We start from the raw sequence: 23918 nt of genomic DNA on the forward strand, positions 1-23918 counted from the left end.
GCTGGTTAGAATTCCACAGAAAAAAGACCTTTCACCCAATTCCACTGATGCCAAATGAGCGCAAACACTCACCCCCACATCAAATGACAGGCCTCATGGATCCACTCTTCTCCAAATACACACAGATCATTCCAAGATCTGCTTCCTTTAGCAAGAGTAAACACACACTTTGACAGATAAACGTGACAGCGATTCCACACCGAGCAACCAGCTAAACCAACAAATAATCACTTTCAACTTACATTCACAGATGTGTTTCTAGCTCTCACCTTTTTGATGAATGTCACACTCATTAGAGAAACAAACCTCTTTATCTCACCCTGTCTCTCAAGATATCGCTCCCTTAACTTTCTAGAAACTGAGTAAGAGTGAACTCAAAACTAAGAATGGAAGTACTTTGTGTTGTCTTTGGAAGATAGGAGGGGGTCATTTTGGAAACTCCTTAATTAAGGCCTTCATAAATATGTACTGTATGTTGATTTCCTGTTCCTGGTTACATGTCGAGGGTAAGGAGACTGAGATGATACAGATCCGGGGGGGACGATATTGTCTGTGTATTCTAAGTGGACACGCGTCTGCTGCTTTTAATTCTCGAGCTCATTACAGCAGAAGTGATTCCAACGAAATCATTTCCCTATGTGCTTTTATTGTTATAGTTGTGGTGTGGACTCCGCTATTCTTTTAAATTTAGAATGATTTTTAGAAATATATTTTTATCGTTATCTTTATAGTTATCATGCTTGGTGTGAACATGGCAGTTCATCATTGAATTCAGTGATGTCATCATCTCAGTATAGTTTAAAAAGTATCTGTGCAAACATTTGCAATCAAGTCAATGATATCGCTTTAGATGAAGTGACCCCAACTAAGCAAGCCAGAGGCGACAGCGGCAAGGAACCAAAACCCCATCGGTGACAGAATGGAGAAAGAAACCTTGGGAGAAACCAGGCTCAGTTGGGGGGCCAGTTCTCCTCTGACCAGACGAAACCAGTAGTTCAATTCCAGGCTGCAGCAAAGTCAGAAGAATCATCTGTTTCCTGTGGTCTTGTCCTGGTGGTCCTCTGAGACAAGGTCTTACAGGGGATCTGGGGCTCTAGTTGTCCTGGTCTCCGCTGTCTTCCAGGGATGGAGAGGTCCTTTCTAGGTGCTGAACCACCATCTGGTGGAAATGAATTTTCTGGACATGAAGGATACAGAGAAGGCCATCCTTTTGAATGCCCCTATCAGTCCCTCAGGGCTTTTTCCCAGCTCAGCTAAATCCGTGCCAGAGTGATTCTCTAATTTAAAGCGGTGTTCAAAGAAGGCAAGTCATGCCCCCTGAAATGCTTTTAGAGAGCACTGGGGCTGATGTCAGCTGCCTCAGCAGTGTGCCATTTGGCACTGCTTCAGATGCATCCATTTCGACTAACTGAAGACGGTTCAATACGTATATTAATGACACACGTTTAGAGACCCTGACCCCATGAATTAATACAGCTCTCTATTCACAAAGTGTCCCACTTGGGCAGAATTGCGAGAGGAATGTTATCACGACAAATGTGTCTTGCACTGGCTAGGAAGCCCTCTGAAATGACCTCCCAGTGTCTGGCATTTGGACAGCCAAGGAGAAAAAAGGCACATAAACTGCCTGGAGCTTAAAGCAGTTCACCTGGTGCTCAAGAGTTTTTATGCTCAAGTTTCTAACACACATGTCTTCATCTGTATGGACAACATCTCAGTGGTAGCATATATATAAATCACCAAGGAGGCATCTGTTCTGGCTCGTGACAAGCCTGGTCTAATAAGCATCTCTTGTCAATTCTTGAGTGTGAGAAAGAGTGACTCAGGGGGAATGGAGATTTCACCCCCAGACCATGAAAATGATCTGGAAAGTATTCGGACGAGCAGAGGTGGACATTTTTGCATCAGCAGAGGACACTCAGTGTACAGGAATTTTTTCCATGACCGAGCCCTCCACTCTGGGAGTGGAGGTGCTTGCCCACTCTTGCCCAAGAGCTCACAAGTATGCTTTTCCCCCAGTAAATATCCTAAATCATGTACTGTGCAGAATCAGACAGGAGAAGGAACCAGTTCTGCTATCTGCACCGAACTGGCCCACCCAGCCCTGGTTCCTCGACCTTCTCAAAATGTTATTGAACCCTCCTTGTCCTATTCCTCTGAGGAGGGACCCCCTCTCCCAAATAAATGGCTCAGTCTGGCACCCCAATCTGGTGCTATGGGACTCACATGTTTGGCCGCTCAACGGAGACTGCACTCTTCAGCATCATTAACTCAGTAAGTGATGAGAACCATATCTGGATCAAGAGCACCATCCACCAGGTGCCTGTGTGCTCATAAATGGAAGGTTTCCACAAATTGGTGCAGCTCAAAGAATATAAATCCAGCAACCTGCTCAATCTCATTCATTCTGTCCTTTTTACAAAAGTGCTTAGGTGACAGCCACATGCCTTCCATGCTCAAAGTATACACTGCGGAAAATTCCGTCTCCCATAGAGGTATTGACAGGAAGTCAGTTGGCAAGAACGATTTAGTGATTACATTTCTCTGCAGCGTGAGGCGGTTCAACCCTCCCCCCAACCATGATCCCTGCTTGGGACTTGACTCTGGTCCTGAACGCCATGACATGTCACCCTTTTGAGCCACTTCAATCAACCTCTCTCTCAATACAGAGCTCCGGCACAGGGTGAAAAAGACCCTCTCCAATACTTTGAATTTGGACTGCAATTAAACCACTCGGTGTCAATTGTACATACATCACCTTTAAATAATTTAAAATGGGTCATTTGATGTTGCTAAAAAAAAAACATTATTTTGTGTAATTGGTGTACCGCTGTCTTTTTACACTTTGAATTGCATCACACCGCGTAAACATAACACCATGTCTGCATTTGGGATTGGAGATTTCTAGTTATATCCTCTTTTGGAAGATCAAAGAAAGTAATTTCGCTTTCACAAGGAAACACACAGTGTCTCAACAACATGGCGACAGCATGGAGCATTCCTCACATGGAGACAGCAACAGAAAGAATCAAAGTTACGCCTTCTTTCTTTGTGTGAACATTTGAGCAGCGTCGTTGTGATGTAGAATTGTGGGGGCATGATAGAATGTGGCATTTTAGGCAGGTGTGGTTGACTCTTCATTTTTATATATCTCTTTGGGTTTGAGACTTTAGTCTTTGCAACTTACATACCTTCTTTATGCACAAAAACACTTCAAAGAGAAAGGAAAAGTTGAAATTGCATCATATGATCCCTTTAAGCCATCCTGTAGCCCCTTGGGTGACTCAGTAGGTCTGGGTTCTTCTGCGGAAATTGAAGGAATCAAAATAGTGCCTTGAGCATGTTTTCCTTTTTACAGAGTAGTTTGAACCACAAACATTCTGTAAAAAAAAATGTAGGCACATTATATTCCTTGAATGAAAGGAGAATATTGTCTATCATAAACAATCCCAAACATCTACTGGTGCTCCAGCCACAATGTGCAAGAGAGAAGCAGCTTGAGACATTATTCCTTTATGTTACACTTATTCAGTAAATCGCTTTTCCACCGAGTCACAATCTATCTACAATATAAAATATATAATATTAAATTGTATTGCATTCCAAATGTCATTTATTTTCTTTATTTATAAATGTTTGTATTTAAGGACATAGCCTTTTACGAACTGCAGTCCATGATAACACGTGAGCTGGATAGTTTAGAGGTTTTCTACAAATATCATCTGTGTTTGACAGACTGCTGTGCTTCCTTCATGCTGCGTAAAACACAAGGAGAACATGCATCACCCTGGTCGCCACTTTATTTGTGAAAATGTATTTAGTACGGAAGTGGAAGATACTACATGTGGCAGCACACACATGACATGCAAAATAAACCACCTTAGTGTTTTGTGAGTAAGAACAAGAGTTTATTTGTGGTCTTGGAGAAAAAGACTACATTCCCCTGCATTACTTTGGCTAGGTGCAGTGTGGGTACCACTGGTGCATTAGGGCATTTGTACATCAAAAAACAAGTCACAACACAAAATGTTCATAGTCATCCACATGTGGAAGTGCAGAAAAGTAAAGGACTACATTACCCAAAATCCATCTGCAAAAGTATATGGTTTCTGAGGCGGCAAATTACTGGGCAAAAAAAGGCAGTTAGCTTCAACACCTACATGCACATAAAAGAGAAAGACAGCGCAAATATTATGATGGGTCTTTATAATGCTAGTGTACAGAAATAAAGAGAAAAAAAAATCAATTCATTTTGGGGAAGCAGAGTTTGTTGTTGTTGTTTTAGCATTCCTTTGATGCACAAATTGACCTGGCTGTCATGGCAACACTTTTCAGCTGGTGTTGACAATGAATGCTATAACAAACAGGAAGTGACAATCTCCACAGCTGAGAGGAGACTTGCATTCAGAAAGACAATATCAAGGAAATTAAACAAACAGAAACAATTCATTTGTATTATTAACAACAATAGTAATAATGATCAGATCAATAATAATTCATAATGAGTGAAGTTACTTTAATGGTCATTAAGGAAAGAAACAAGACATGACTGGAGAAATAACATGGAGCCACAAAACGAATAGATTTTGAAACATTTGTACTGACACTGGTAATCAGGTTGTAAAAATTCAATATTGTTCCAACAAAAGTGCACATACAGGTGCAAAAGTGCAGACGTGTGTCTACATATCAACCTGTTTTTTCAAATGCAGTTTACTGTGCATCCGATACAAGCAATCATTCTATGCAATCAGATGAGTCATGTCCCATATATTCGATCCACAGAGGTCCAAATTGTGTTTTTGCACAGCAAGAACAGCCTCTGCAAGTTCACTTAAGATCTGCACATTGTGGATGTAAGCTGTTTTTTTTTGTTTGCAACTGTGAGTGTAGATTCCTATAAAAGGATAAGTACATTGTAGAGAAGAGAAAGAATCCTACCGAGTTCACCATTAAATGAATAAACACAATAAATGCAGTTAAAATATGATAATGAATGCATGTCTTTCTTTACCATCATTACATATTCCGTTCTCCTTTGAGAATGACAAATAAATATCAGCAGTAGACTGATAAACAATATTCTTCCCCAAAGAGTTGAGATGCACCGGTCATTCCCCTCATCCGTGGTTGTTCTGTCACCTTTGCTAAATAATACGCACAGGTTGAAGTGCTTGAATAAATCTATTTTAACATTTCTATACAAATTTCAAATGTATATTTTTTTTTTTTTTCAGTATTTTACAGTTGAATTTTTCTAGAAAGTTATTTTCTGAAATTTTTCTGATTTTCTGCCTAGGCTTAATTCTGCCCCTCATTTTTATCCTTCACAAGATCGAAAGTCTTCAATTGTTGATCGCTTCAAAAAAAAGAATAATAATACCACATGAACCTGATTTTATGTTACAATTGATACCTCAACCAGTTCCCTCTGCCACTACTGTACAGCCCTCCAAAAGATATAGAAAATATACAAAAATTATTTTCAAAATTTTCCTCTCCCCACTGAGCATATTTCTATCATATAAAAATATACAATTATCTCCGTAATTAAAATCTCGCCATGGTACCTACTGAAAAAAAAAGAAGAGGTGACATGCTCTCTCACTCCAGTTTAAAACTCGAGCTCTTGTGCCTTCTTCATACATCATGCCATATTTATGATGCACTTTCGTCTGTCTTTTAGCTATCATAAGGACATTCATCGTCTTCTCAATCCATCATCTCAGAACACTTTTTCTTCGACTCCTTATTGATCCAAGTGATGGCTCTCGTATTTGTTCAGGATGTTACGGCACCGGCCGAGCTCTTTGCGCATGTCCGCTACTTCCTGTCTGAGTGCAGCGTTCTCACGTTCAAGAAAGGCCGCGCGCACTGAGATCTGGTTCTCCTTCAGTCGTCGCGCATCACGAGAACGTTTTGCGGCTTCGTTGTTCTTACAACGACGACTCCAATACTTCTCATCCTTAAAAAAGAAAAATAAAAGAACACATTAGAACACATAGGTTGCCAACAGTTGTAGGTGAGAAGCTTTGCCAGATGTGTGACTGGGATTTGTGTGTTCATATGTAATTGTTTGCAAAGACTATTTGTGTCTTTTTAGAAACCTTAAATTAAATGTCATGAGAAAACCAGTAGCAAATCATGGGTTTAAAACACTATATACATTCTCATGAGTCTGACTGGCAGTTACCATGAAATAATGTCAGTTTTTCAAAATCCAAATAATTATTTATAGATTAGAATTGATTAAAATATAATTCATCAGTTCATCTATTCACTTAATCTAATCTAGTGCATTTACTTTTTACAAGCCTCCATTATTTAATGGGACAGTTCACACAAAAATGAAAATTCTGTCCTCATTTACTCAGTTTTAGGTCCATACAATGCAACTCAATGGGGTCCAGTGTTGTTTTGAATCAGTGTTAACACCTAAAATTTGTTTTAATTATTAAAAAAAATTATTCACTATAAAGCTGACTTAAAATATAAAGATTAGATGGAAAACTTAAATTTGAAAAATTACAAATAAAATAAGTGCTAATATCACTGCAACTGAAGTAAAAAAAAAAAAATTATGTTTGTATGTATGTATGTATGTATGTATATGTATGTATATATATATATATATATATATATATATATATATATATATATATATATATATATATATAAAAGCTAATTCAAAATATAAATTCAAGTATATCAAAAAATGTTTGCACTTAATTGTGGACAACAATAGTTGAACATATTCCTAAAAATAATAATGATCTTTTGTGTTTCACGGATCCAATTCCATATGACAACAGGATGAGTAAATAACATATTTGGTTTCTGGGTGAACTATCCCTTTAACTCTAAGAAATATATATAAATAAAAACATTCAGAATGTAGCTTCCTTTTCAAGTATTCAAAACATCCATTTGTTCCCAGAGAAGAGGTCATTCTGATTACAAAGGAATTTCCCCTTTTGACTGCTGAACAAAAAAGCTGACATATCTGAGAACCCTGGTTTCCAAGACGTCTGCCTTAGTCTTGAGATATGATAAGATATGCTACCATCCATTTCCCAATGAAGTCAATGTGACACGCTTTATAAATCACTGCCGGTTACTTCAGAATTCTAAAACTATGCTAGTAATGGGCCTTGGAAGCCAATTATGATATCTTCATTTTGAAATCAACTGTTATTAATAAATGGCAATGTCACAGTGTCACTGTCTGTACTGATACAGACATGCCTGCTATCTGTATTACTGAATTTGCACTGAAGCATTAAGAACGTCAGACCTGTTGAACAAAATGAGGGTGGAATTTTCCAGCCGATATCAATCAATGTGGAGCACAAAAAATAAATAATAAAAACCTATTTGTAAATCTTTGCCGAATAATCAGTAAGAAAACTCTACACACTGATTGATGACTGCTGTTGCTTATAAAAGACAGCTGCACAATAATATTGACTGTGCGTTATTGAGTCTATAAACAAATTGTACACGTTTCACAAAATCCACATGTTCATATGCTGAAGGCACATGCTCCACTTATAATTATATTAGGATCTCCTTTTCATTTCACCATGCAAAGAGTTTATAATTAATTCTATACGTCCATAGTATGCTGCTGCATTGAGCTTCTCACCTTCAGGTCATCAGGGACCAGCATCTTGCGAGCCTTTTTAATCATGGGCTGAGGTTTGAGCTCTTCCTCACTGAACCGATGCCTACGGGGGTCAAACGCCTCCTGTCCAGGTACACTCGACAGTGCAACGTCTGCAGGATCAGGGTCAAAGGGCGCCATCATTTCATTGCAGTTAGCGATGGGTGGAGTAGGGAGTGGTGGACATGTGGTGGAAGAAGGTGAGGCCGTTGGCTCCAAGTTCCCAGATGGAGTGCCTGATGGTAGAAACACAAAGTGGATGCTTTGATTAAGTCACGCTGCTTTGTGCATGCACTCAGAATGATAGGACTCTCAAAACACTACCCAAAGGACCCACAAGGGGGCAGCAACAGATAGCAGACAACAACTCAATCCATTAATCCTTCACTTGTTTTTCCATATGCCAACATTTCTACCCTAAACTCTGTATTTCAGAATATTTTAACTGGCTGTTTTGTTCCTCCAACAATTTGATTGTGAATTTATGCTAACGCAACCAAACTACATTTATTTATTCATTCATTCATGTTTGTATGAATTTTTTACTTATATTTTGGTTATTTTCCCCATATTTAAAAAAGAAAAGAAAAAAGTAACTTACACCCATGTACAGACAAACCACTACAATTAAATTATTTAAGCAAGAGCTGAACAGTAACACACACACACACACACACACACACATATAGATCATTAGATATATATATAGATCCATTTAATTTAGAAGCAAAGTTTGCTATTAAGGCTTGTTTTCAAATAATATACATCTTAATTATGTTTATTTTTCTACATTGGACAATTTTAAACCTCATAAATTTTATTTTATGATTAAATGAGAAAAAGGGGTAAAACAAATATATACATTTCTTAATAATTGTGTATAAAATATTCTCTGAGACCGATATACACAATTTGTCAGTGGTATTAGAAAATCCTAAAAAATATATATATTTTAAAATTGATATAACATACTGAAAAAAATGATAATTTCATACAATGCATTATTTCTGCACACGTTGAACGCTGAACCCTGCCATGAGCACAACTGAGCTACTGTTGCTATGTTTTGAGCCATAAACCTAATCTTAGTCTATGAAGTGCCCTTAAGGGTAACTTTAACCCCATTTGGCAACGATCCTCTCTTTACTGTCCACTGTCTGAAGCACATGCACAATTTTTTTTTTCTAAGATGGCTTCATAAAACCTGTGCAAATGTGTGATGTGGTGTTTTCTGCATGTGCTTTTAAATCGCACAGAACATTCCAAATATTTACCAGTAGCACTTTAAATCTCTATTTCTCTCTTTTCTAAGCCACTCCAGAAATGTAAACAAACATCTAATCGGAAGTACAGTATCAACATGCACTAAGTCATTCCATCTCAATCTTTCAATCTCTCCCTGTCTGTTACTCACACACACACACACACACACACACACACACACACACACACACACACACACAGTCTAGCTCCTCTCTGTCCTCTGCTCCTCCCCCATCCTCGCTCTCTCTCTCTGCCTGCCTCTGCACGTGATTGAGCGAGCGCACATGGACCAAGCGTGTGAGAAGAGGAGGAGATTTAAAAACATGCGAGCACAACCGCACACACAGCGTCTCTGCCTTTCATTCTTTGCTCCTGGCTCACCTGTGTGTCTCCCACTGTTTACTTACCGGCCTTTCAATCGCGGTCTTGTTCTCGGCTCTATATCAAAATCTTTACCTCTCTTTTCACTTGCTGTCATCCCCATTTATCTCTGTATATCCCTTTTGTCAATCCTGCAAGTCATGCTTCAGTGTTTTCTTTTTTTTTTTTCTAACCAGCCCATTCTTTTTTTAATAACATGCACGTAAACTTCCCACTCACCTTCTAAACAGCCCATTACTCAGCTAATTAATTTTGATGACACAAAAAATATGCACTGTTAACACGTACCTATAAAACAAAACTCACTCCTTCGCCATAACACAAACAAGCCGCACACCCTGTAACACTCACTCCCAAAAACCACCCAAACCTCTTGACAGTGAAACCTACAACACGCACCATATGCATCTATACACACTCAACAACACACACACACACACACACCCAAACCATTAATACTCTGAAACTACACAGTAACGCACACCCAAGGGACAGCCTGGTACTTTTTACAACTTGCAAACAGACCGAAATCCAGGGGAATTTCTTTCAAGCAGAATGAGGTAAGTGTTTGAACGGTGTAGACCTCATTTTCGGCTCACAGTGCTTCCTTTCTTCAGCTCGATGGCTTACCTCCAGACCGCTCATCTCGCAGGTTTCTAACATCACGTCTAGCTTATGTTTCACAGCTAGTGAAAATATCTCTGAACTGCCAATGGAAACTCACCATGCAAGCAGTCTGCCGCTCCCATCATGCTTTGCGGCGTGTGCATGTCCAGCCCGAGCAGAGAGGGCGAGGAAGAGGCGGTGGTGGATGTCGGTGAGGAGGATGAGGAGCAATGTGGGGGCGAGGTGGGGGGGCACTGGGAACCCTGGTTAGGGACAGCGGACTGAGAGCTTTGCGAGGGAATCTGAGCCGACGTGGAGTTTGAGGTACTGTGCATGTTGCTCATCCCATTCTCCGTCAGAAACTCCTCGAGGTCCATGTACTGCAACTGGAACAGACCGCCATCACATGGCAATGTTCGTTCCCAAAGCAACGGGCCCAGGAAGGAACTGTTGTTGCCGTTAGAGAAGTTGCCCGTGCCTGCACCGTTGCTGTCAGTGACTAGTCCATTGCTGCAGCCGTTGCGCAGAGGACAGCGACTGAGAGAGTCTTCATCGATATCCAATCTGTCCTTACCTATGAGAAAGTGAAATCCAACTTAATCTCCATATAACTTTACTCTCATAATTTAACACTCAAACCATCTAAAAAGTCATTCTAGTTGTTCTTATGAACACGTATAGCCCTTTATAGACTTCAAGAGAACAATATTTCTGATGCACTCGGTTTACGTAGTTAGGGACAGAATAACACTTCCCAGTAACTTTCACATCCCTGTGGGAGAACTACCTCTGCAATGTCAACACATGTGAATAGCTCCCAGTGCATCAATGCAAAATGAAGAACCTTTGAAATACTTTGCTTTAAACGTGTAAAAAATTGCTGTTTTTTTTATATACTCCTGTAGAACCATGGTAAAGAAACTACAATGTTACACTGCAGTGAAACTGCTTAACTTTGTGGTTCAGCAACCATACAGCTGAACAATGGCAGGTGTTTAATTGTGTAAATTGTGTTTAACACAATATTACACTAGTGTAACATAGCAATATTTCAATGATGCATTGCTCTGGTATAGACTGAGATATAGTGTAGTGTATATTGAGTTATGCGGATACTGGTTTTAATGGTATAAAAGACAACTTCTAATTTACAGTAGTGAAGCAATGCTAATAATAATGTGAAAACTGCAGTCTGAATGTCTTAAATCTTAAGTCTTAAATATTTCCGTCTTAAAAGAATTTAGAAGGGGTCTGACACACTCTAGGGTGGCGTCTAAAATCTTAACAACATTACTTAGGCTAAATCAGGCATTTTATGGTGGATTGGTGAGGAAACCAGAACCAGAAAAGAGAGTTTAAAATGAGAAATTTCTGGTTTAGCTATATTGTATAAAATCAAACCATAAAAATGTAACTGCAACATGTTTTAACTTTGAATTCTCTTCTCTACAAAAAAAAAAAGAAAAAAGAAAAAAAAAACCATACTCGAGCTTAAAAACAATAAACCACACCAAAAGCACAAAAACTGTTCTTGAATCATTTGCGTACCTTTTGAATAATAACGGTGTTCAAAAGTAACTCCAGTCATTTTAACAATGATTCAAAAGTTGTGTGCACAGAAAGTGGTTTGGCACTGGTGTAAGAGGGTGTTTTTCTCTTTCTATTAATGTTGACCAGATAATCAGTACAAAACAATGCCACTGACAGCAATCCATAAAGAAGCTTGTCCAATATTCACAACGTTGTTTTCACAGGCAGTGGAAAACTTCCATCTGTGTGGTTGCACTGTGCATTACACATGCCTGTAAACAAAACGGCTTAGCCAACAGCTGACCTTAAAGCACCTAACTAGTGAGCTGTGGCTGAATGGCCTGGCCTTGTTTATCTCTTAAACTAAGTCCCATGTGATGTCCTGTCTGTGGCTCACTGAGATATATGCACAGTTGCACATGACCCTGTCATTTGTCATGTTCAACCACTAATCTTTAAAATCATATTAACAATATTTTGAGTTTCCAAAGGGGAACAAACAAGAGGTTGAGAGGGAGTGCGTTTTAATAAACACAGGGTGTCAGGGAAGCAGGTGCGTTTCCTCACCCTTCATTTCACTACAGTCTTTGACGCGCTGGTCGCCCTTCACAGGGAGCTGCAGGAGCGACTTTAAGTTTGCAGTGGAGTTTATGTGTCCTCCGTTAAGTGAGCCTCCCGCCTGGCTACTGTTGCCAAACTGAGGACTGGCTCCGGCGGAGGGAAGGTCCGGGGGTAGGAGCTGTGAAAGCGGCCTGGCCATCATCCAACGTCAGCCGGATTGAGCTCCCTTGACCGCTAGAGGTTTAGGTGATTCAATACTGTTGTGTAGACGTGAAATTAATGAAAAACAACAACAACAAAATCATTAGTTTGTGGTCAATCAGCACATATACTAATATATGGCGTATATGAATTAAATTCGAATCATTAGAGTACAATTAAAGTAAACAAAGTTGTCAAGTCCTGCACGAGACCGCATTTACTTCAGAGACAGGAGGAGGAGAGACCTGCGCGGCTCACGTGCACCAGAACATCTGATGTCAAAGAAAACTCATTTTAAAATTACCTTTATTCGAAAATATGGTTTTAAGCAAATTGAGCCATTCTGGTTGCATTTGATTGTAGATTGTCCGAGTGGATAGAAATATACATCCCCAGTAATTCCAGAAAAATGTTGACAGCTTATCTTCTGCTGGAACTTATAAATAGAGACGAATGTCAAAAAATAACGACGTTATGTCCAAGACCTATGCGGAAAAAAACGCAACAAATTAACCGAATACAACGGTTTCAGTAGAAATGAAGGAATGCGCGCTCAACTCTTGAATGCGTGCAACTTCTTGCGTCGTCTCCAAAATAACAAATGAAAACAAAACGAAGAAAGTGTTGCTGAGTCAATTTCTGCTGCGTAGTGCGATTGGTGGGATGTTGACGTTTTTTCCGTTCAGTCGCTCAATCGTTTTTTCCCCTTGTGGTCAGCCCTTCTGTTCAGTTCTCTCTGCATGTGTGTAACCGCACACTTTGAGCTGAAGCCGTTCGAGCTTTTCGCTCAGCTGGAACGAACACGGGCCGCTCACGTGACGTCACACCTCCCAGAGTACATGCACGGCGCTGTTTAATATTAATGAGGCACGCCCCCTCGTGACAGGCACGCTCGTCGGGACATGGTTGCACTGATTAAAAACAAATTGGTCGATAATTTCATTCCCCGCTGTCCCGATGACATCTATGTTAGGCACCCAGCAAACGCATGAACATTTGACCACTTTCTAAATTGGACAGCTTTAGTGCATCGGAGTTATGACTGAACAAATAGGGCAATTATTTGCGGGTTTAAAAACCTTTCAAGTATTTACATTCAGTCCTAACAGAGCGCTTCTTTTGTGGGGGGTGGGTGGGGGCTATCAAGCGAATGGACACACTTTTTCACTTCACTAGTAATCCGCGGGAAACGTGAGCATATGAGAGGAGATGGCATCTACACGTTGTGTCCCAGAAACACAGACGCGCTCTCTTCTGCACATGGTGTCCGCACGCGGAGACACGGCTGAGACTGTCTGTCCTTTTTACCGCCATTGGCTGACAGGAAAGAGACTCCTCCCTGCGCGCCCAGTCACTGGCTACAGTGGAGAACTGCGCTCCGCCCCCTTATCCACCCATGCTACAGCCGCGTGAGAACAGAAACTGCGTGAATCCAGGAGAGAGGCGCGCGCACACACATAAGATTCAGAAATAAAGGAAATATTTCCAATGAAAAGGAACCCAACTCCACAAGAGTATCAAAAGTATCAATGCTCAATGCAGGTCTTACGATTTCTCAAAACTCAAACTATTATATATGCTTTCAAAGATATAACAAAACTAATTAATGAGGATAGGATAATGCAAATATATGGTCGACATTTCCCCCCGTACTATTCTTCCTTGTTTTCCCCCATATACATACATACACAACGCGAATACACCGTCTCTGTCACTCTGTCACACACACACACACACACACACACACACACAATCTCTCGATACTTGTTTTCCACCCACTTCCAGCGTTTAAATCCATGTGACAGTTGTGCTCCCAGCTTCATGCTTGTAGGTTGTAGGATCCTTGCTGCCACCAACTGATCAACATGGAAAATAGCACTCTCAAATATTCTAATAGTAGCCTACGTTTCACAGCCATAACACACATTATTCTGTTGTACTGTATATTGTGCACTGTGTATTCTATAAAATTCCCAAACTAACAAAAATATATATAATTCTACAATAAAAAGGGGTAAAAATCATATATTGTGTCCAGACAGAAACTGACCAGTGTTGGTCAAATGATGGAAAGAAGGTCGATCAATACATGATTCATATAGAAATTGATGAATAAAATTAGAATTGTACTACATTTTTTTTTTTATCATGTCTTCATGAGCAGTGTGTATTCTAGCAATAGGATATGACATTTGCCAATCAAAAAGCCATTTTCTGTCTGGCACCATCTAGAGTAACATCCTAACATACCTATTCCCTTAAGATATTAACTACAACAAAAAATGTAAGATCACACTACTACATGGTACAATGATGATCTTACAGCAACATAATAATATGATGATAAACATTTAAACATTGTAACAAAGATTTAACTGAAGCAATAAATAATACAAGTTAAATAAAATAAATAACAGTAAACCATGCAATACAGTTGTATGCAAAATGCATATTTAGCTTATTTTAATACAAATGCAAATAAATATGAAATACTTAGGTAACAAATATTTACATGGAATTAATGAGGATATAACATTTTTACATTTTATTAAATGTTTAAGGTATCTTCAGCAACCAGCTTATAATGTGTTAATAAAGTGATAAAAACAATAAGAATTACTTTTCTTCTTTTAAAGAAAACGAGAGGCTATAAGTAGATTGGCATCTCTACGTAAAAGGTGAGAAAAGTACATGGGATATATAGTTGGCAAGTGAACAGACTGTCACACATTTATACACTTAATCAAAACCTGATCTAAAGTGTTAACTCTTACAATCACTCTTCCAACTACCTGAAGTGTAGCTATGATAAAAAGATAATTGACTTTTTGCTTGAAAAAACAGAATAAAATATTGACACAATTTACATTACAATACACATATTTCTTTACATTCCACCCTTAAGCTACATTTTATTACTCATAAATGTGTTTTAACTGTAACAATCTGAGATAATTAAATAATCTGACAGTATTACATTTTTTTGTTCTTTGACTGGCTATTTAGGGAAAAATTGTTTTTGTTAAATTCTGGCGTTACCTTCTTTATGATGGTTTTCTTTAAGAACAGTAAATAAATCAAAACAGGGCTCACATTTGATATTAAGAATTGTTCACCAGCATCAGGGCTCCAGACTGCGACCATTTTTGACCACTGGTGCGACCACAGCGTTGCTCAACTGCCATTTCTGTTGCATATGAGAAACATCAAACAGCAAATGTGTAACAAAACGTTTATCAGCTCGGACCAAAAACTGAGCGCTGCAGAAACTCAGAAGCTCAGAGGTTTACTCGGGAACCAGAATTGATCTGCACAGCACTGCGAGATCCAATGAGAAGCGTTTGTTCTAAAGTGATCAAACAGCGCTGACATTGAAAATCAGAAGAAGTAACTCTAACTATAACCATGGTGTTGTGGCAGGCAGTCAAATGTTATTTTTATTATCAATTGTAAGGTTTGTACAACCTTTTGAGAGAGAGTTCAAGCACTTTTCAATGACTTTCAAGTATTTAACACAACCATTTACAGCACTTTAAAGCTCTTAAAATGATCCAATTTAAATTTTATTTTAATGGGATGTCCAAAATTTACTTTGTGATAAACAAACTCTTATTAAAATAAAAATAAAAATCAAATTACCATTGTAACCAGTAGATGGCAGAAGATCATCACTTTTTTGCTTATTAGTTATTGATTTCCACTCTTTTGCATTTTCTTTTGTATGTGAAAAACAAACTTTTCTTAAATTTGCTACTGAATCACACAAAGCAAGTAAAAAGCTCTCCTTTGATAACCATAATAAGAGTAGAATATATACATTTTCCATAAAATATTTAATTTTGCACATAACTGTTGTTAATAAAAGTAAATGTTGTGTGCTTGCCAACTCGAGCTCAGTGCTTTACTCTCAAATAGTCTGGAGCCCTGAGCATGTATCATTATTATGCATTCATTTATTATGTTTCCTCTATTAAGAGTTAAGATAAATCTTCAATTGGATTTGTCATGTTCCTATCAGAGTCCACAGACTCATCACACATGTTGACTGGTCAACGCATAGACATTAATGTCCAACATGCAGTAATTTAAATACTCCTTAAAATAAAATACACATACTCCTAGCAGGACCCTTTTTCCCCTTCTGATACTGAATGCACTTTTTACATTAACAAAATCACATCTCCACACTTGCTCTAAGTGAAGACCAACAACACAATATATACCATAGACAGAATAATTCTACAGAGCATCTATTGAGGTGAGCAATAGCCTACTTTAAGGGCACAGTACAATATTCGCCAAATCACAGAAACTGAATCTACTGCCAGCCAAGGATCATTTCAATATGAACAAGAGTTTCCTCTTAGAAGACCAGTGGGGTATTGGATAGATGGGTAGGCTAAGCATTTCATTAAAACAAATGTCTTTGATACATCTGTGAGTTTGTTGAAGGTGTTCATTTTCAGGGGTCAAAGTTACAAGAGGAAATATAATATGAATGAGAGAGAAATAAAAATGCTCTCATAAAACCAAAGTCAATGCCTACATGAGCCTAAGATGTATTCAGTAAACATTTTCAGTTCTTCTCGTGAAAATCGCAACACTTCTGTTCTCAAAGTGCATATGGAAATGAGTTTAACGGCAAAACTTAGTGACTATATTCCATATGCAAGGAAGAAGAGTTCCGTTTACACTCAAACCTTCTGTATGCTGATCCCATGACTAATTTAACACAAAGAGCCCTATTTCGTTGAAACTTTGCCAACGTCCCTCGACACACCTTCTTGTGCCGTGTGAGGAGCATTGCATTCCAGAAACGACACGGACAATGTTTACAAGAAAAAGCTCTGTTGGCTAAATGAGAGCTTCTGTGAATGAGAGCTGAAAGGAACTTGCGAGACTGTTTTCCACAAACTGGACATTTCAAACGATGCTGAAGGCCTCTCACTTTAGGACAATGTCTAGCTGCTATATGAACTTTAAGGGCTACCTGTTGAGAAAAGGTAACACCAAGGCAAAGGGGACAGGGCTTTCGTTTCTGAGGAACTTTGAGGGACCGAAGCCTGTTAACCTTCAGTCCACCTGGAAGGCCCAGTTCATACACTGCACTTCCTCCACTTCCATGTCTGATTCTCACGAGCACAGCCATGCGATTCTTAATTTTATGTTGTGTCCTGTGAACGGTTCTCCTTTTTCTCTTAAGTTTTCTTCTCTTATTTCTCTGCCTTTCCCCAAGGGAGATCTCCACCTGGTCTCTCTCTACTTTTTGCGCCGGGGTCCATTTGTAGCCTATCTCCTCTCTCTCTTGCAGTCTTTTTTTTTTTTTTTTTCGTCTCCTCGACTCCTCTTGGCTTTGAAAAGTGTGGTGTTGTGTAGATTGAATCTCATCTGAATGCTGCTGGGGGTTGTGGTGTTGCTGATGTGGATCTGATGGAGGCAACATAAGAGAACGCACAGGTATGTCTGGAGTAAGAGTATGCCCATGACCAGTGTGATAAATGGGTTCACCCTTTATCCCAGTGTGTTGTTGCTGATGGTTACAAAGAAGAGGCCCTGAGGAAGTTGACGGCAGAGAATGAGAATAAGAGGAGGCATTAGATGAAGAAGTGTGTGAAACATTGGTATTGGGTATATAGAACAGAGGGGAGTAGCCAGCTTGTGTTTGGGGAGGAGCCTGCTGGCTATGAAGAACTCCATGTTGTTCAGCATGTGTGCCACAAGGTGGCGCAATATGAAGCAAAGCATTTGTAGCAGCTTCACTTTCAGATATTGAACCACCAACACTGTTGTCTTCCCCTGTACTCCTCTGAGGGACTGGCTGGCCAGTCCGTGTTAAGCCATGCTGTGAAAGCCTGTGTCGTGTAAGGCTGTTAGAGTACGCAAAAGCCTTACCACAAACCTCACAAGAAAACAGCTTTTCTCCACCACCCTCATGAACAGTTTGGTGATGTGCCGTCAAGTGAAAGTGATGGCGGAACGATTTCCAGCATATAGCACATGTGTACAGTCTAGGAGGTGGCTGAGTGGTTGTTGTCTGTTGTTTGACATCTTGAGTGTATGAATAAAATGAAGAAGAGCTGCTTTGACCCCCTTGAATCAAGCTGCCACCAGAGGATGGATAGCTGTTAAGGTTTTCCCCACCTGGCGTTGTTGGCACTTCTTCAATTTCTCCTTTCTGGTGTAGCTTGCCATGTCTTTTAAGGCTCTGAGCATATCCAAAGTCCTTCCCACATAGAATACACCTGTAGTTCTTCTCTCCAGAATGAACTGTGTGGTGCTTGCTAAGATGAAATGCCTCTCTGAAGTACTTGCCACACACAGTACAATGGTGAGACTTTTCTCCTGTGTGTACTCTGTCATGCCTCCGCAAGGTCTCTCTTCTTGCAAATCCTCGACCACAGAGGCTACACAAATACGGTCTAACATCACCAACAGAAACTCTTGGTCTGTGAGAGGGCTGCCTCCTTTTAGGAGGCTCAGCACCAACCACCCCAGGTTCATTCTTCTTGCGAGGCTTACGAGGGCGCTTGGGCTTTCCACCAGGTGCATGCGGATTTGTTTGCTGGTTGAGGGTCACTGCATTTGAGTCAGTACTTCCTCTATAGGACTTTTCCAGGACAGATGTTAATAACGGACCACTAGGTGAGGCAAGAGGCCCTAGACCCAGACCTCCAAGCAATCCACCAATGATATCTCTTCGATCATCTCCTCTACCTCCACTATGGGCAAGATCACCACTCATAGAATTTGCAGCTGCAGCATTAATAGCAGAAATGGCACTGTTGACAGAGCTAGTTACATCATCTTCAGAGTCCTCTAACAGGGAAGAAAGCGGGAGATGTGGCTCTTGATGATGATGCTGACTTTGGTTTTGTGGGTGTGGATGAAGAGTAGGAGCTAATGGTGTCTTCCTAAGTGGGGGCCCTGTCATTCTGCCACCACCACATGGGGTTGTTCCAGAGTACAAGTTACTTTGAGAGCGCTGGTCCTTGTAGTCATCTCTGAAATCATCACTCCGGTAAGAACCTGCATAACAGACTAAACAGTAATAATGCTATGCACACAAATTTCACAGTGCCTATGAAAAATTGTGACTCCGGTTAACCAAAAATATATACTACACTAGACGTTACTCACCCACTGCATTAGTTGCTATTCCATCTTGGGAGCCCCCAGCTTTATTGCTCCTGTTTTCTATATTACTTTCATGCTTAGGTCTTGGTGCACGGCCTGTCTTGCCACAGGTGCCCGAGGCTGCATGGTTCAAAAGGGATGTACTTTCCCGAAAACAGCGACCACAAGCTGGACAGCGGAATGGTTTCTCTTCATGTATTTTTTCATGGCGGGTGAGTGACTCCCGACGATTGAAAGCACGACTACAAGTAGTGCAGGCATAGGGCCGTGCGCCAGAGTGGATGACACCATGTTGCAGTAAGTGCCCCTTTTTCTTAAAACCTTTTCCACACTCAGAACAATGAAAAGTCTTGTCAAGACTACCACATGAAGATGAGGCTGTGCCCTCTTGAGTAGAGTGGGGAATACTTGGATCGGAGGGATGCAGAACTGGGTTTAAAATGTTACTTCTCGTGCCACTTGTGCCAGCTGTGGTTAGCTCATGACTACGTAGGTGCCTTCGCAGACTAGAGAGATGTGTGAAAGTTTTGCCACACTCACCACAATGATAAAGGGGTTCTTGTTCAGGCTGAGAATGAGGTGGCATGGTACCATGGCTGCCTGTTTTGGAGCCATTTGTCACCAAGATGGATGCTGATGTAGAAGAGGATGCAGAAGATGATAAGACAACAGAAGTAGAGGACGATGAGGTTAGGTGAGAAGAAGGGTCTCTGCCAATACCTGACAAACTAACACCCCCACCTCCATCCAAGCCTGGTGAATTCTCTTGGTTGAGTCCCTCTGAAGTATTACTGTTGGGGTTTGTAGGGCTGCTGCTGTTGTTGTTGCTGTTTTCAGGCTTTCTCTGTGGCAGGTAGCCAGCCATGACTTTCTTTCTCCTCCCACCAGCACTATCACCTTTACCCTCCTCTTTTGATAAAGACAGGTGTAGAGGAAGTGGAAGTGGCAAACCAGCTTCCTGCTGCATTAGAGATGCTAGCTGGTTTGAAGAGAGTACTGGAATTCCTTGAAAGTCAAAACCTCCGAGCGAAGAAGGTTGCGATGAGGAGTGCAGCGTATGGTGTGGATATGGGTGAGGGTGAGACAAAGTGTGAGGTGGCAGTTGCTGCTGTTGTGATGGTGGCTGTTGAGGCTGTGATAGAGTAGTTGAGTGACCATGAGTGTGTGAAGAATGAAGAGCGGGGGGTGGCGCAAGGGCTGAACTTGTTTCTCCTGCAGCTTGGCCCAGACCAAGACCAAGATGGTTATGACTGCCTTGCTGAACTAAAAATTGTTCTAGACTGGAATTGGCTGGTACTCCGGAAAGAAAATACTGATTTGCGGCTAACATACAGCTAAACTGTTGATGTAGGCTTCGGGCGTCAGACTGAGATCCTGCTAACTGATGACTAAAGGTAGTTACTGCACTACTGCTGGGAGGGTTATTGGAAGTTGAAACAGAACTTGAAGGAGATGGGGAGGAAGACGGTGGACCAGGGGAGGCCTGAGGTACTGACAGGCCAGGATGCAATGGGGGTGGTGGTGGTGGAACAGATGAAACCAGTCCTCCAATTGCCCCTCCAGTACCTCCACTTCCACTATTGCTGGCAAAATGATCAAATCGCCCTACTCCTGAATGTAACTGCTCTTGTGCAAGGGTTGCCTCAGAAGGGTGAAATGAGCGCAAAAACTGGGGGTATCCACTCACATGACCTCCACCACTACTACTGCTGTTTCCAGACATTTTGCTGGATTTCCTCAAACCTTGAGAGGATGAAGAGAGGGATTGCTGGGGCAGAGATGGAGGAGGTGCACTCATTTTTGCAAAAATTGATGCAGAATCTGTAAAGGCACTGCCTCTAGATGCTTGTAGTGAGCCTAAGCCAAGTCCAGACAAAATTGACCCAGATGTCTCACCTTGCTGCTGTAACTGGTGTTGGTGAAGTTGCACTTGCTGTTGGTGTTGAAGTTGTCGCTCTAATCCAAGACTTTTGAACTGATGGGATTGGTGTCCACTCAGCATCTCTATGATGTCCACATTGTATTTTCCAAACTGGAACATCTCCCAGTTACTGAAACATGGGTGCGCAATGGCAACACCTTCTGCTCTCTGAGCAGCAAAAATGTTTCTATGATGCTTTTTTACGGAGTTGTGGCCAGAAGCAGCAGAAGCATTTTCAAAAATAGTGCTACCTCACATTTCATTTAAAGTGGCCATCCACATTCTCACTCTTCGGGGAAGTAATCAATGTGGACATTTTGTATTGTTTGTTACATGAATTTGTAATTCCTGCAAGAGGCTGTTTTTCAATGGGATTTGTCACTTACGAGATGACCAAAGTCGACTCCCCTTTTGGGTTCACATCAGATTCCACATAATCATAGTTATCTTAGTTGAAGTTTGATATCAATATTTCAGTCTGAATGTTCCATAAGTGTGAAAAGACATATGGACTGATAGAAAAAAAAAATCCCACAACTGCATCAGATGCAATAATGTTTTCACATTTTGGGAAATGCACTAAAAGTGCTAAATGTTGTCAGAGTTCATTGAAAACTTTCCACTTGCTTGGTTACAATTTTTAGTTCAGTAGGACTGGTAGGCTGGTTTCATTACATCCATTATCTATTCATTCTTAATCCACTCTAGCTAAAGTGGCTTACATCTCCGTTTCCAAGTTTCAATTAATATATATTTCTTTTTTTCTATAGCTGGAAGCAAAATCCTCAACTACCATTCTTGGGGGCAGTGAAAATGTTCTTTATGCCACTCCTCTTCTTACTGTGAGAGGAAAAAAGGAGCAACATGTTAAATTATAGATTTTAAACAAACACTCTGGTACAATTCTTCAAAAAAACACAAAAACATTTAAAATAAAAAAAATGGAAAACAACAACAACAGACTGTTTATTACAACAGGCATTTTAATGTTTGTTTGTTTAATAGACAGAAAATGTAACTTGTGTGTGTGAATAGTTATGGGAGTTTTGGCACATCTCTGAAAAAGTTCCAAGTGCATCACTTGAACATCTCATGCCATTTCCATGATTTTATTTGTGCTCATATGTATTCTTAAATAGCAAAATGGAATAACTCACAAGAACAGAAACATAAAAAAACTGAGTTTCTATTATTTCTAGTGATCCATATATATCTCAGCTTAAAACAAATAATAACTATGGCATTCATAATTCACTTTGAAATACTACATCGTATTTAATAAATGTATAACATCAATTAATCTTATCAACATCATATAAATTACAGAAATTAACAGATATATCCAACTGATACTCGATGTACAGTACATAATTAAGGAACGTTATTTTACAATCACAACACATACTAAACAAAAGTAGTGTGAAATACGTTCTCGGACGTTTTGCGAAATGAAAACAGTAAGATAATACACATTTCCAAATGTTTACATGTTTTTCTTATATTTACACGTAGCGAGTGTTCTATCACTTTATAGCAGTTGGCATTGTGCTGAAAAGATGCTGAGCGCGGTGTGAATCGTCAGGGTTAGAGGTGAATTTCATGCACTTATTACATCTTCCGATTGCATCGCTTCTCGCTAAAGAAAAGAAAATGTCAATTTCTACGGAATCTGCAGTAATAGGAGAACAAAACAGTGTAGGATGGGGGAAATGCACTTCGATATTTAATAGCACTTTATAAACGCTCTTCAGAGTATTAATGGACGCGAAATCGTTTAGCGCTGGGGCTATGTGTAACATGTTAGCATGCAAAACAGCTGGCTAATACAACAAATTCAGCAAAGGGACACACAGCTTAGCTTGCCGTCATGATGCGCGATTTAACAACAGCAAGCCAGATAATGCAGGAGCAAAACTGTCCTATTGTGCATGAATCAAATAATGAAATCACAGTCGAGACAATAAAATAGGCCTTTTTACCTACGCATCCATCTTTTAGCCTGGTCAAGATGAACAGGGCCTGCTATACTGTCTCCCACCCTGCCCCCCTTGTGCATGTTCCCCAGCAGCCCTGCGCTGTTTTCCAGTGGTTAGCCTTCTAGCTACAGCTAGTTAGCAGACTCTTTGTTTCCACTGCAACCGAGCTGCGATAGCATGAGACCGAGTGTCCCTTATATTATAAAACAGATGCAGTTATCGTACTTGTATCCTGTGAAAAATGCATCAAATGGTATTACGACCGATGACTTTTTATTTTGCGTTTGCCTTTTTTTTATCGGCTAAAATATTTTGGACGGTCTGTGGTGGTTTAGAAAGAACGAGTGACGTGTGAGATTTTAACATTGGTCGTTTCCGGACCTTGGAACACTTCCGGCTACCCGTTATCTGTCCGTTATGTTTATTTATTTGTGGTCGAGACAGCGTTCCTGTGAAACTACTGTACTCCGAATATTATCGTCTTTAATGAAAGAGTTACGTTACTACTACGTTGTATATACCGTTAGCTTTCAAGTGTTTTCAGCGTTGTTGTTGTTGTTGTTGTGCAGTCAAATTTGACATGTTAGCGAGCTTGCGTAAATCTTACGTGATTCCAACGTACAACTCGCCGAATATAATTCTGACATAATATACTAAATGTGCTATACATTTATTTCAGAAT

The 23918-nt window shown here is 40.1% G+C and overlaps 2 protein-coding genes across 3 annotated transcripts; both read right to left on the bottom strand.

Moving 5' to 3' along the window:
- Positions 1–3886: 3886 nt before the first annotated feature.
- Positions 3887–13067, bottom strand: LOC128030782 (hepatic leukemia factor-like). Its single transcript, XM_052618744.1, has 5 exons — positions 12510–13067; positions 12011–12261; positions 10032–10487; positions 7646–7899; positions 3887–5965 (listed from the first exon to the last, which is right to left on the bottom strand). The coding sequence occupies exons 2-5, from the start codon at positions 12204–12206 to the stop codon at positions 5750–5752; spliced, it is 1122 nt and encodes a 373-aa protein (XP_052474704.1). The 5' UTR covers positions 12207–12261; positions 12510–13067; the 3' UTR covers positions 3887–5749.
- A 1660-nt stretch (positions 13068–14727) lies between these two features.
- LOC128030780 (zinc finger protein 865-like) lies at positions 14728–23605 on the bottom strand. 2 transcript variants are annotated; one of them, XM_052618740.1, is made up of 3 exons: positions 23240–23605; positions 19343–22100; positions 14728–19231 (listed from the first exon to the last, which is right to left on the bottom strand). In XM_052618740.1, the coding sequence occupies exons 2-3, from the start codon at positions 21378–21380 to the stop codon at positions 16854–16856; spliced, it is 4416 nt and encodes a 1471-aa protein (XP_052474700.1). In that variant the 5' UTR covers positions 21381–22100; positions 23240–23605; the 3' UTR covers positions 14728–16853. The 2 variants fall into 2 exon arrangements, with proteins under 2 accessions (XP_052474700.1, XP_052474698.1); XM_052618738.1 differs by having other exon boundaries at positions 14728–19243.
- Positions 23606–23918: the final 313 nt, after the last annotated feature.

The sequence above is a fragment of the Carassius gibelio genome, chromosome A16 (genome assembly GCF_023724105.1).
Source record: "Carassius gibelio isolate Cgi1373 ecotype wild population from Czech Republic chromosome A16, carGib1.2-hapl.c, whole genome shotgun sequence".
NCBI classification, from domain to species: domain Eukaryota; kingdom Metazoa; phylum Chordata; class Actinopteri; order Cypriniformes; family Cyprinidae; genus Carassius; species Carassius gibelio.

What these genes read in the sequence shown, in the direction of transcription:
- LOC128030780 (XM_052618738.1), bottom strand. Translation starts at nt 21,380, where the DNA reads ATGTTCCAGTTTGGAAAATACAATGTGGACATCATAGAGATGCTGAGT. An exon ending in AATAGCAACTAATGCAGTGG is followed by an intron (nt 19,244 to 19,342) that starts GTGAGTAACGTC and finishes ATTACTGTTTAG; the next exon opens with TCTGTTATGCAGGTTCTTAC.
- LOC128030782 (XM_052618744.1), bottom strand. Translation starts at nt 12,206, where the DNA reads ATGATGGCCAGGCCGCTTTCACAGCTCCTACCCCCGGACCTTCCCTCC. An exon ending in AGACTGTAGTGAAATGAAGG is followed by an intron (nt 10,488 to 12,010) that starts GTGAGGAAACGC and finishes ACTTTCTCATAG; the next exon opens with GTAAGGACAGATTGGATATC. An exon ending in TGGTCCCTGATGACCTGAAG is followed by an intron (nt 5,966 to 7,645) that starts GTGAGAAGCTCA and finishes TTCTTTTTTAAG; the next exon opens with GATGAGAAGTATTGGAGTCG.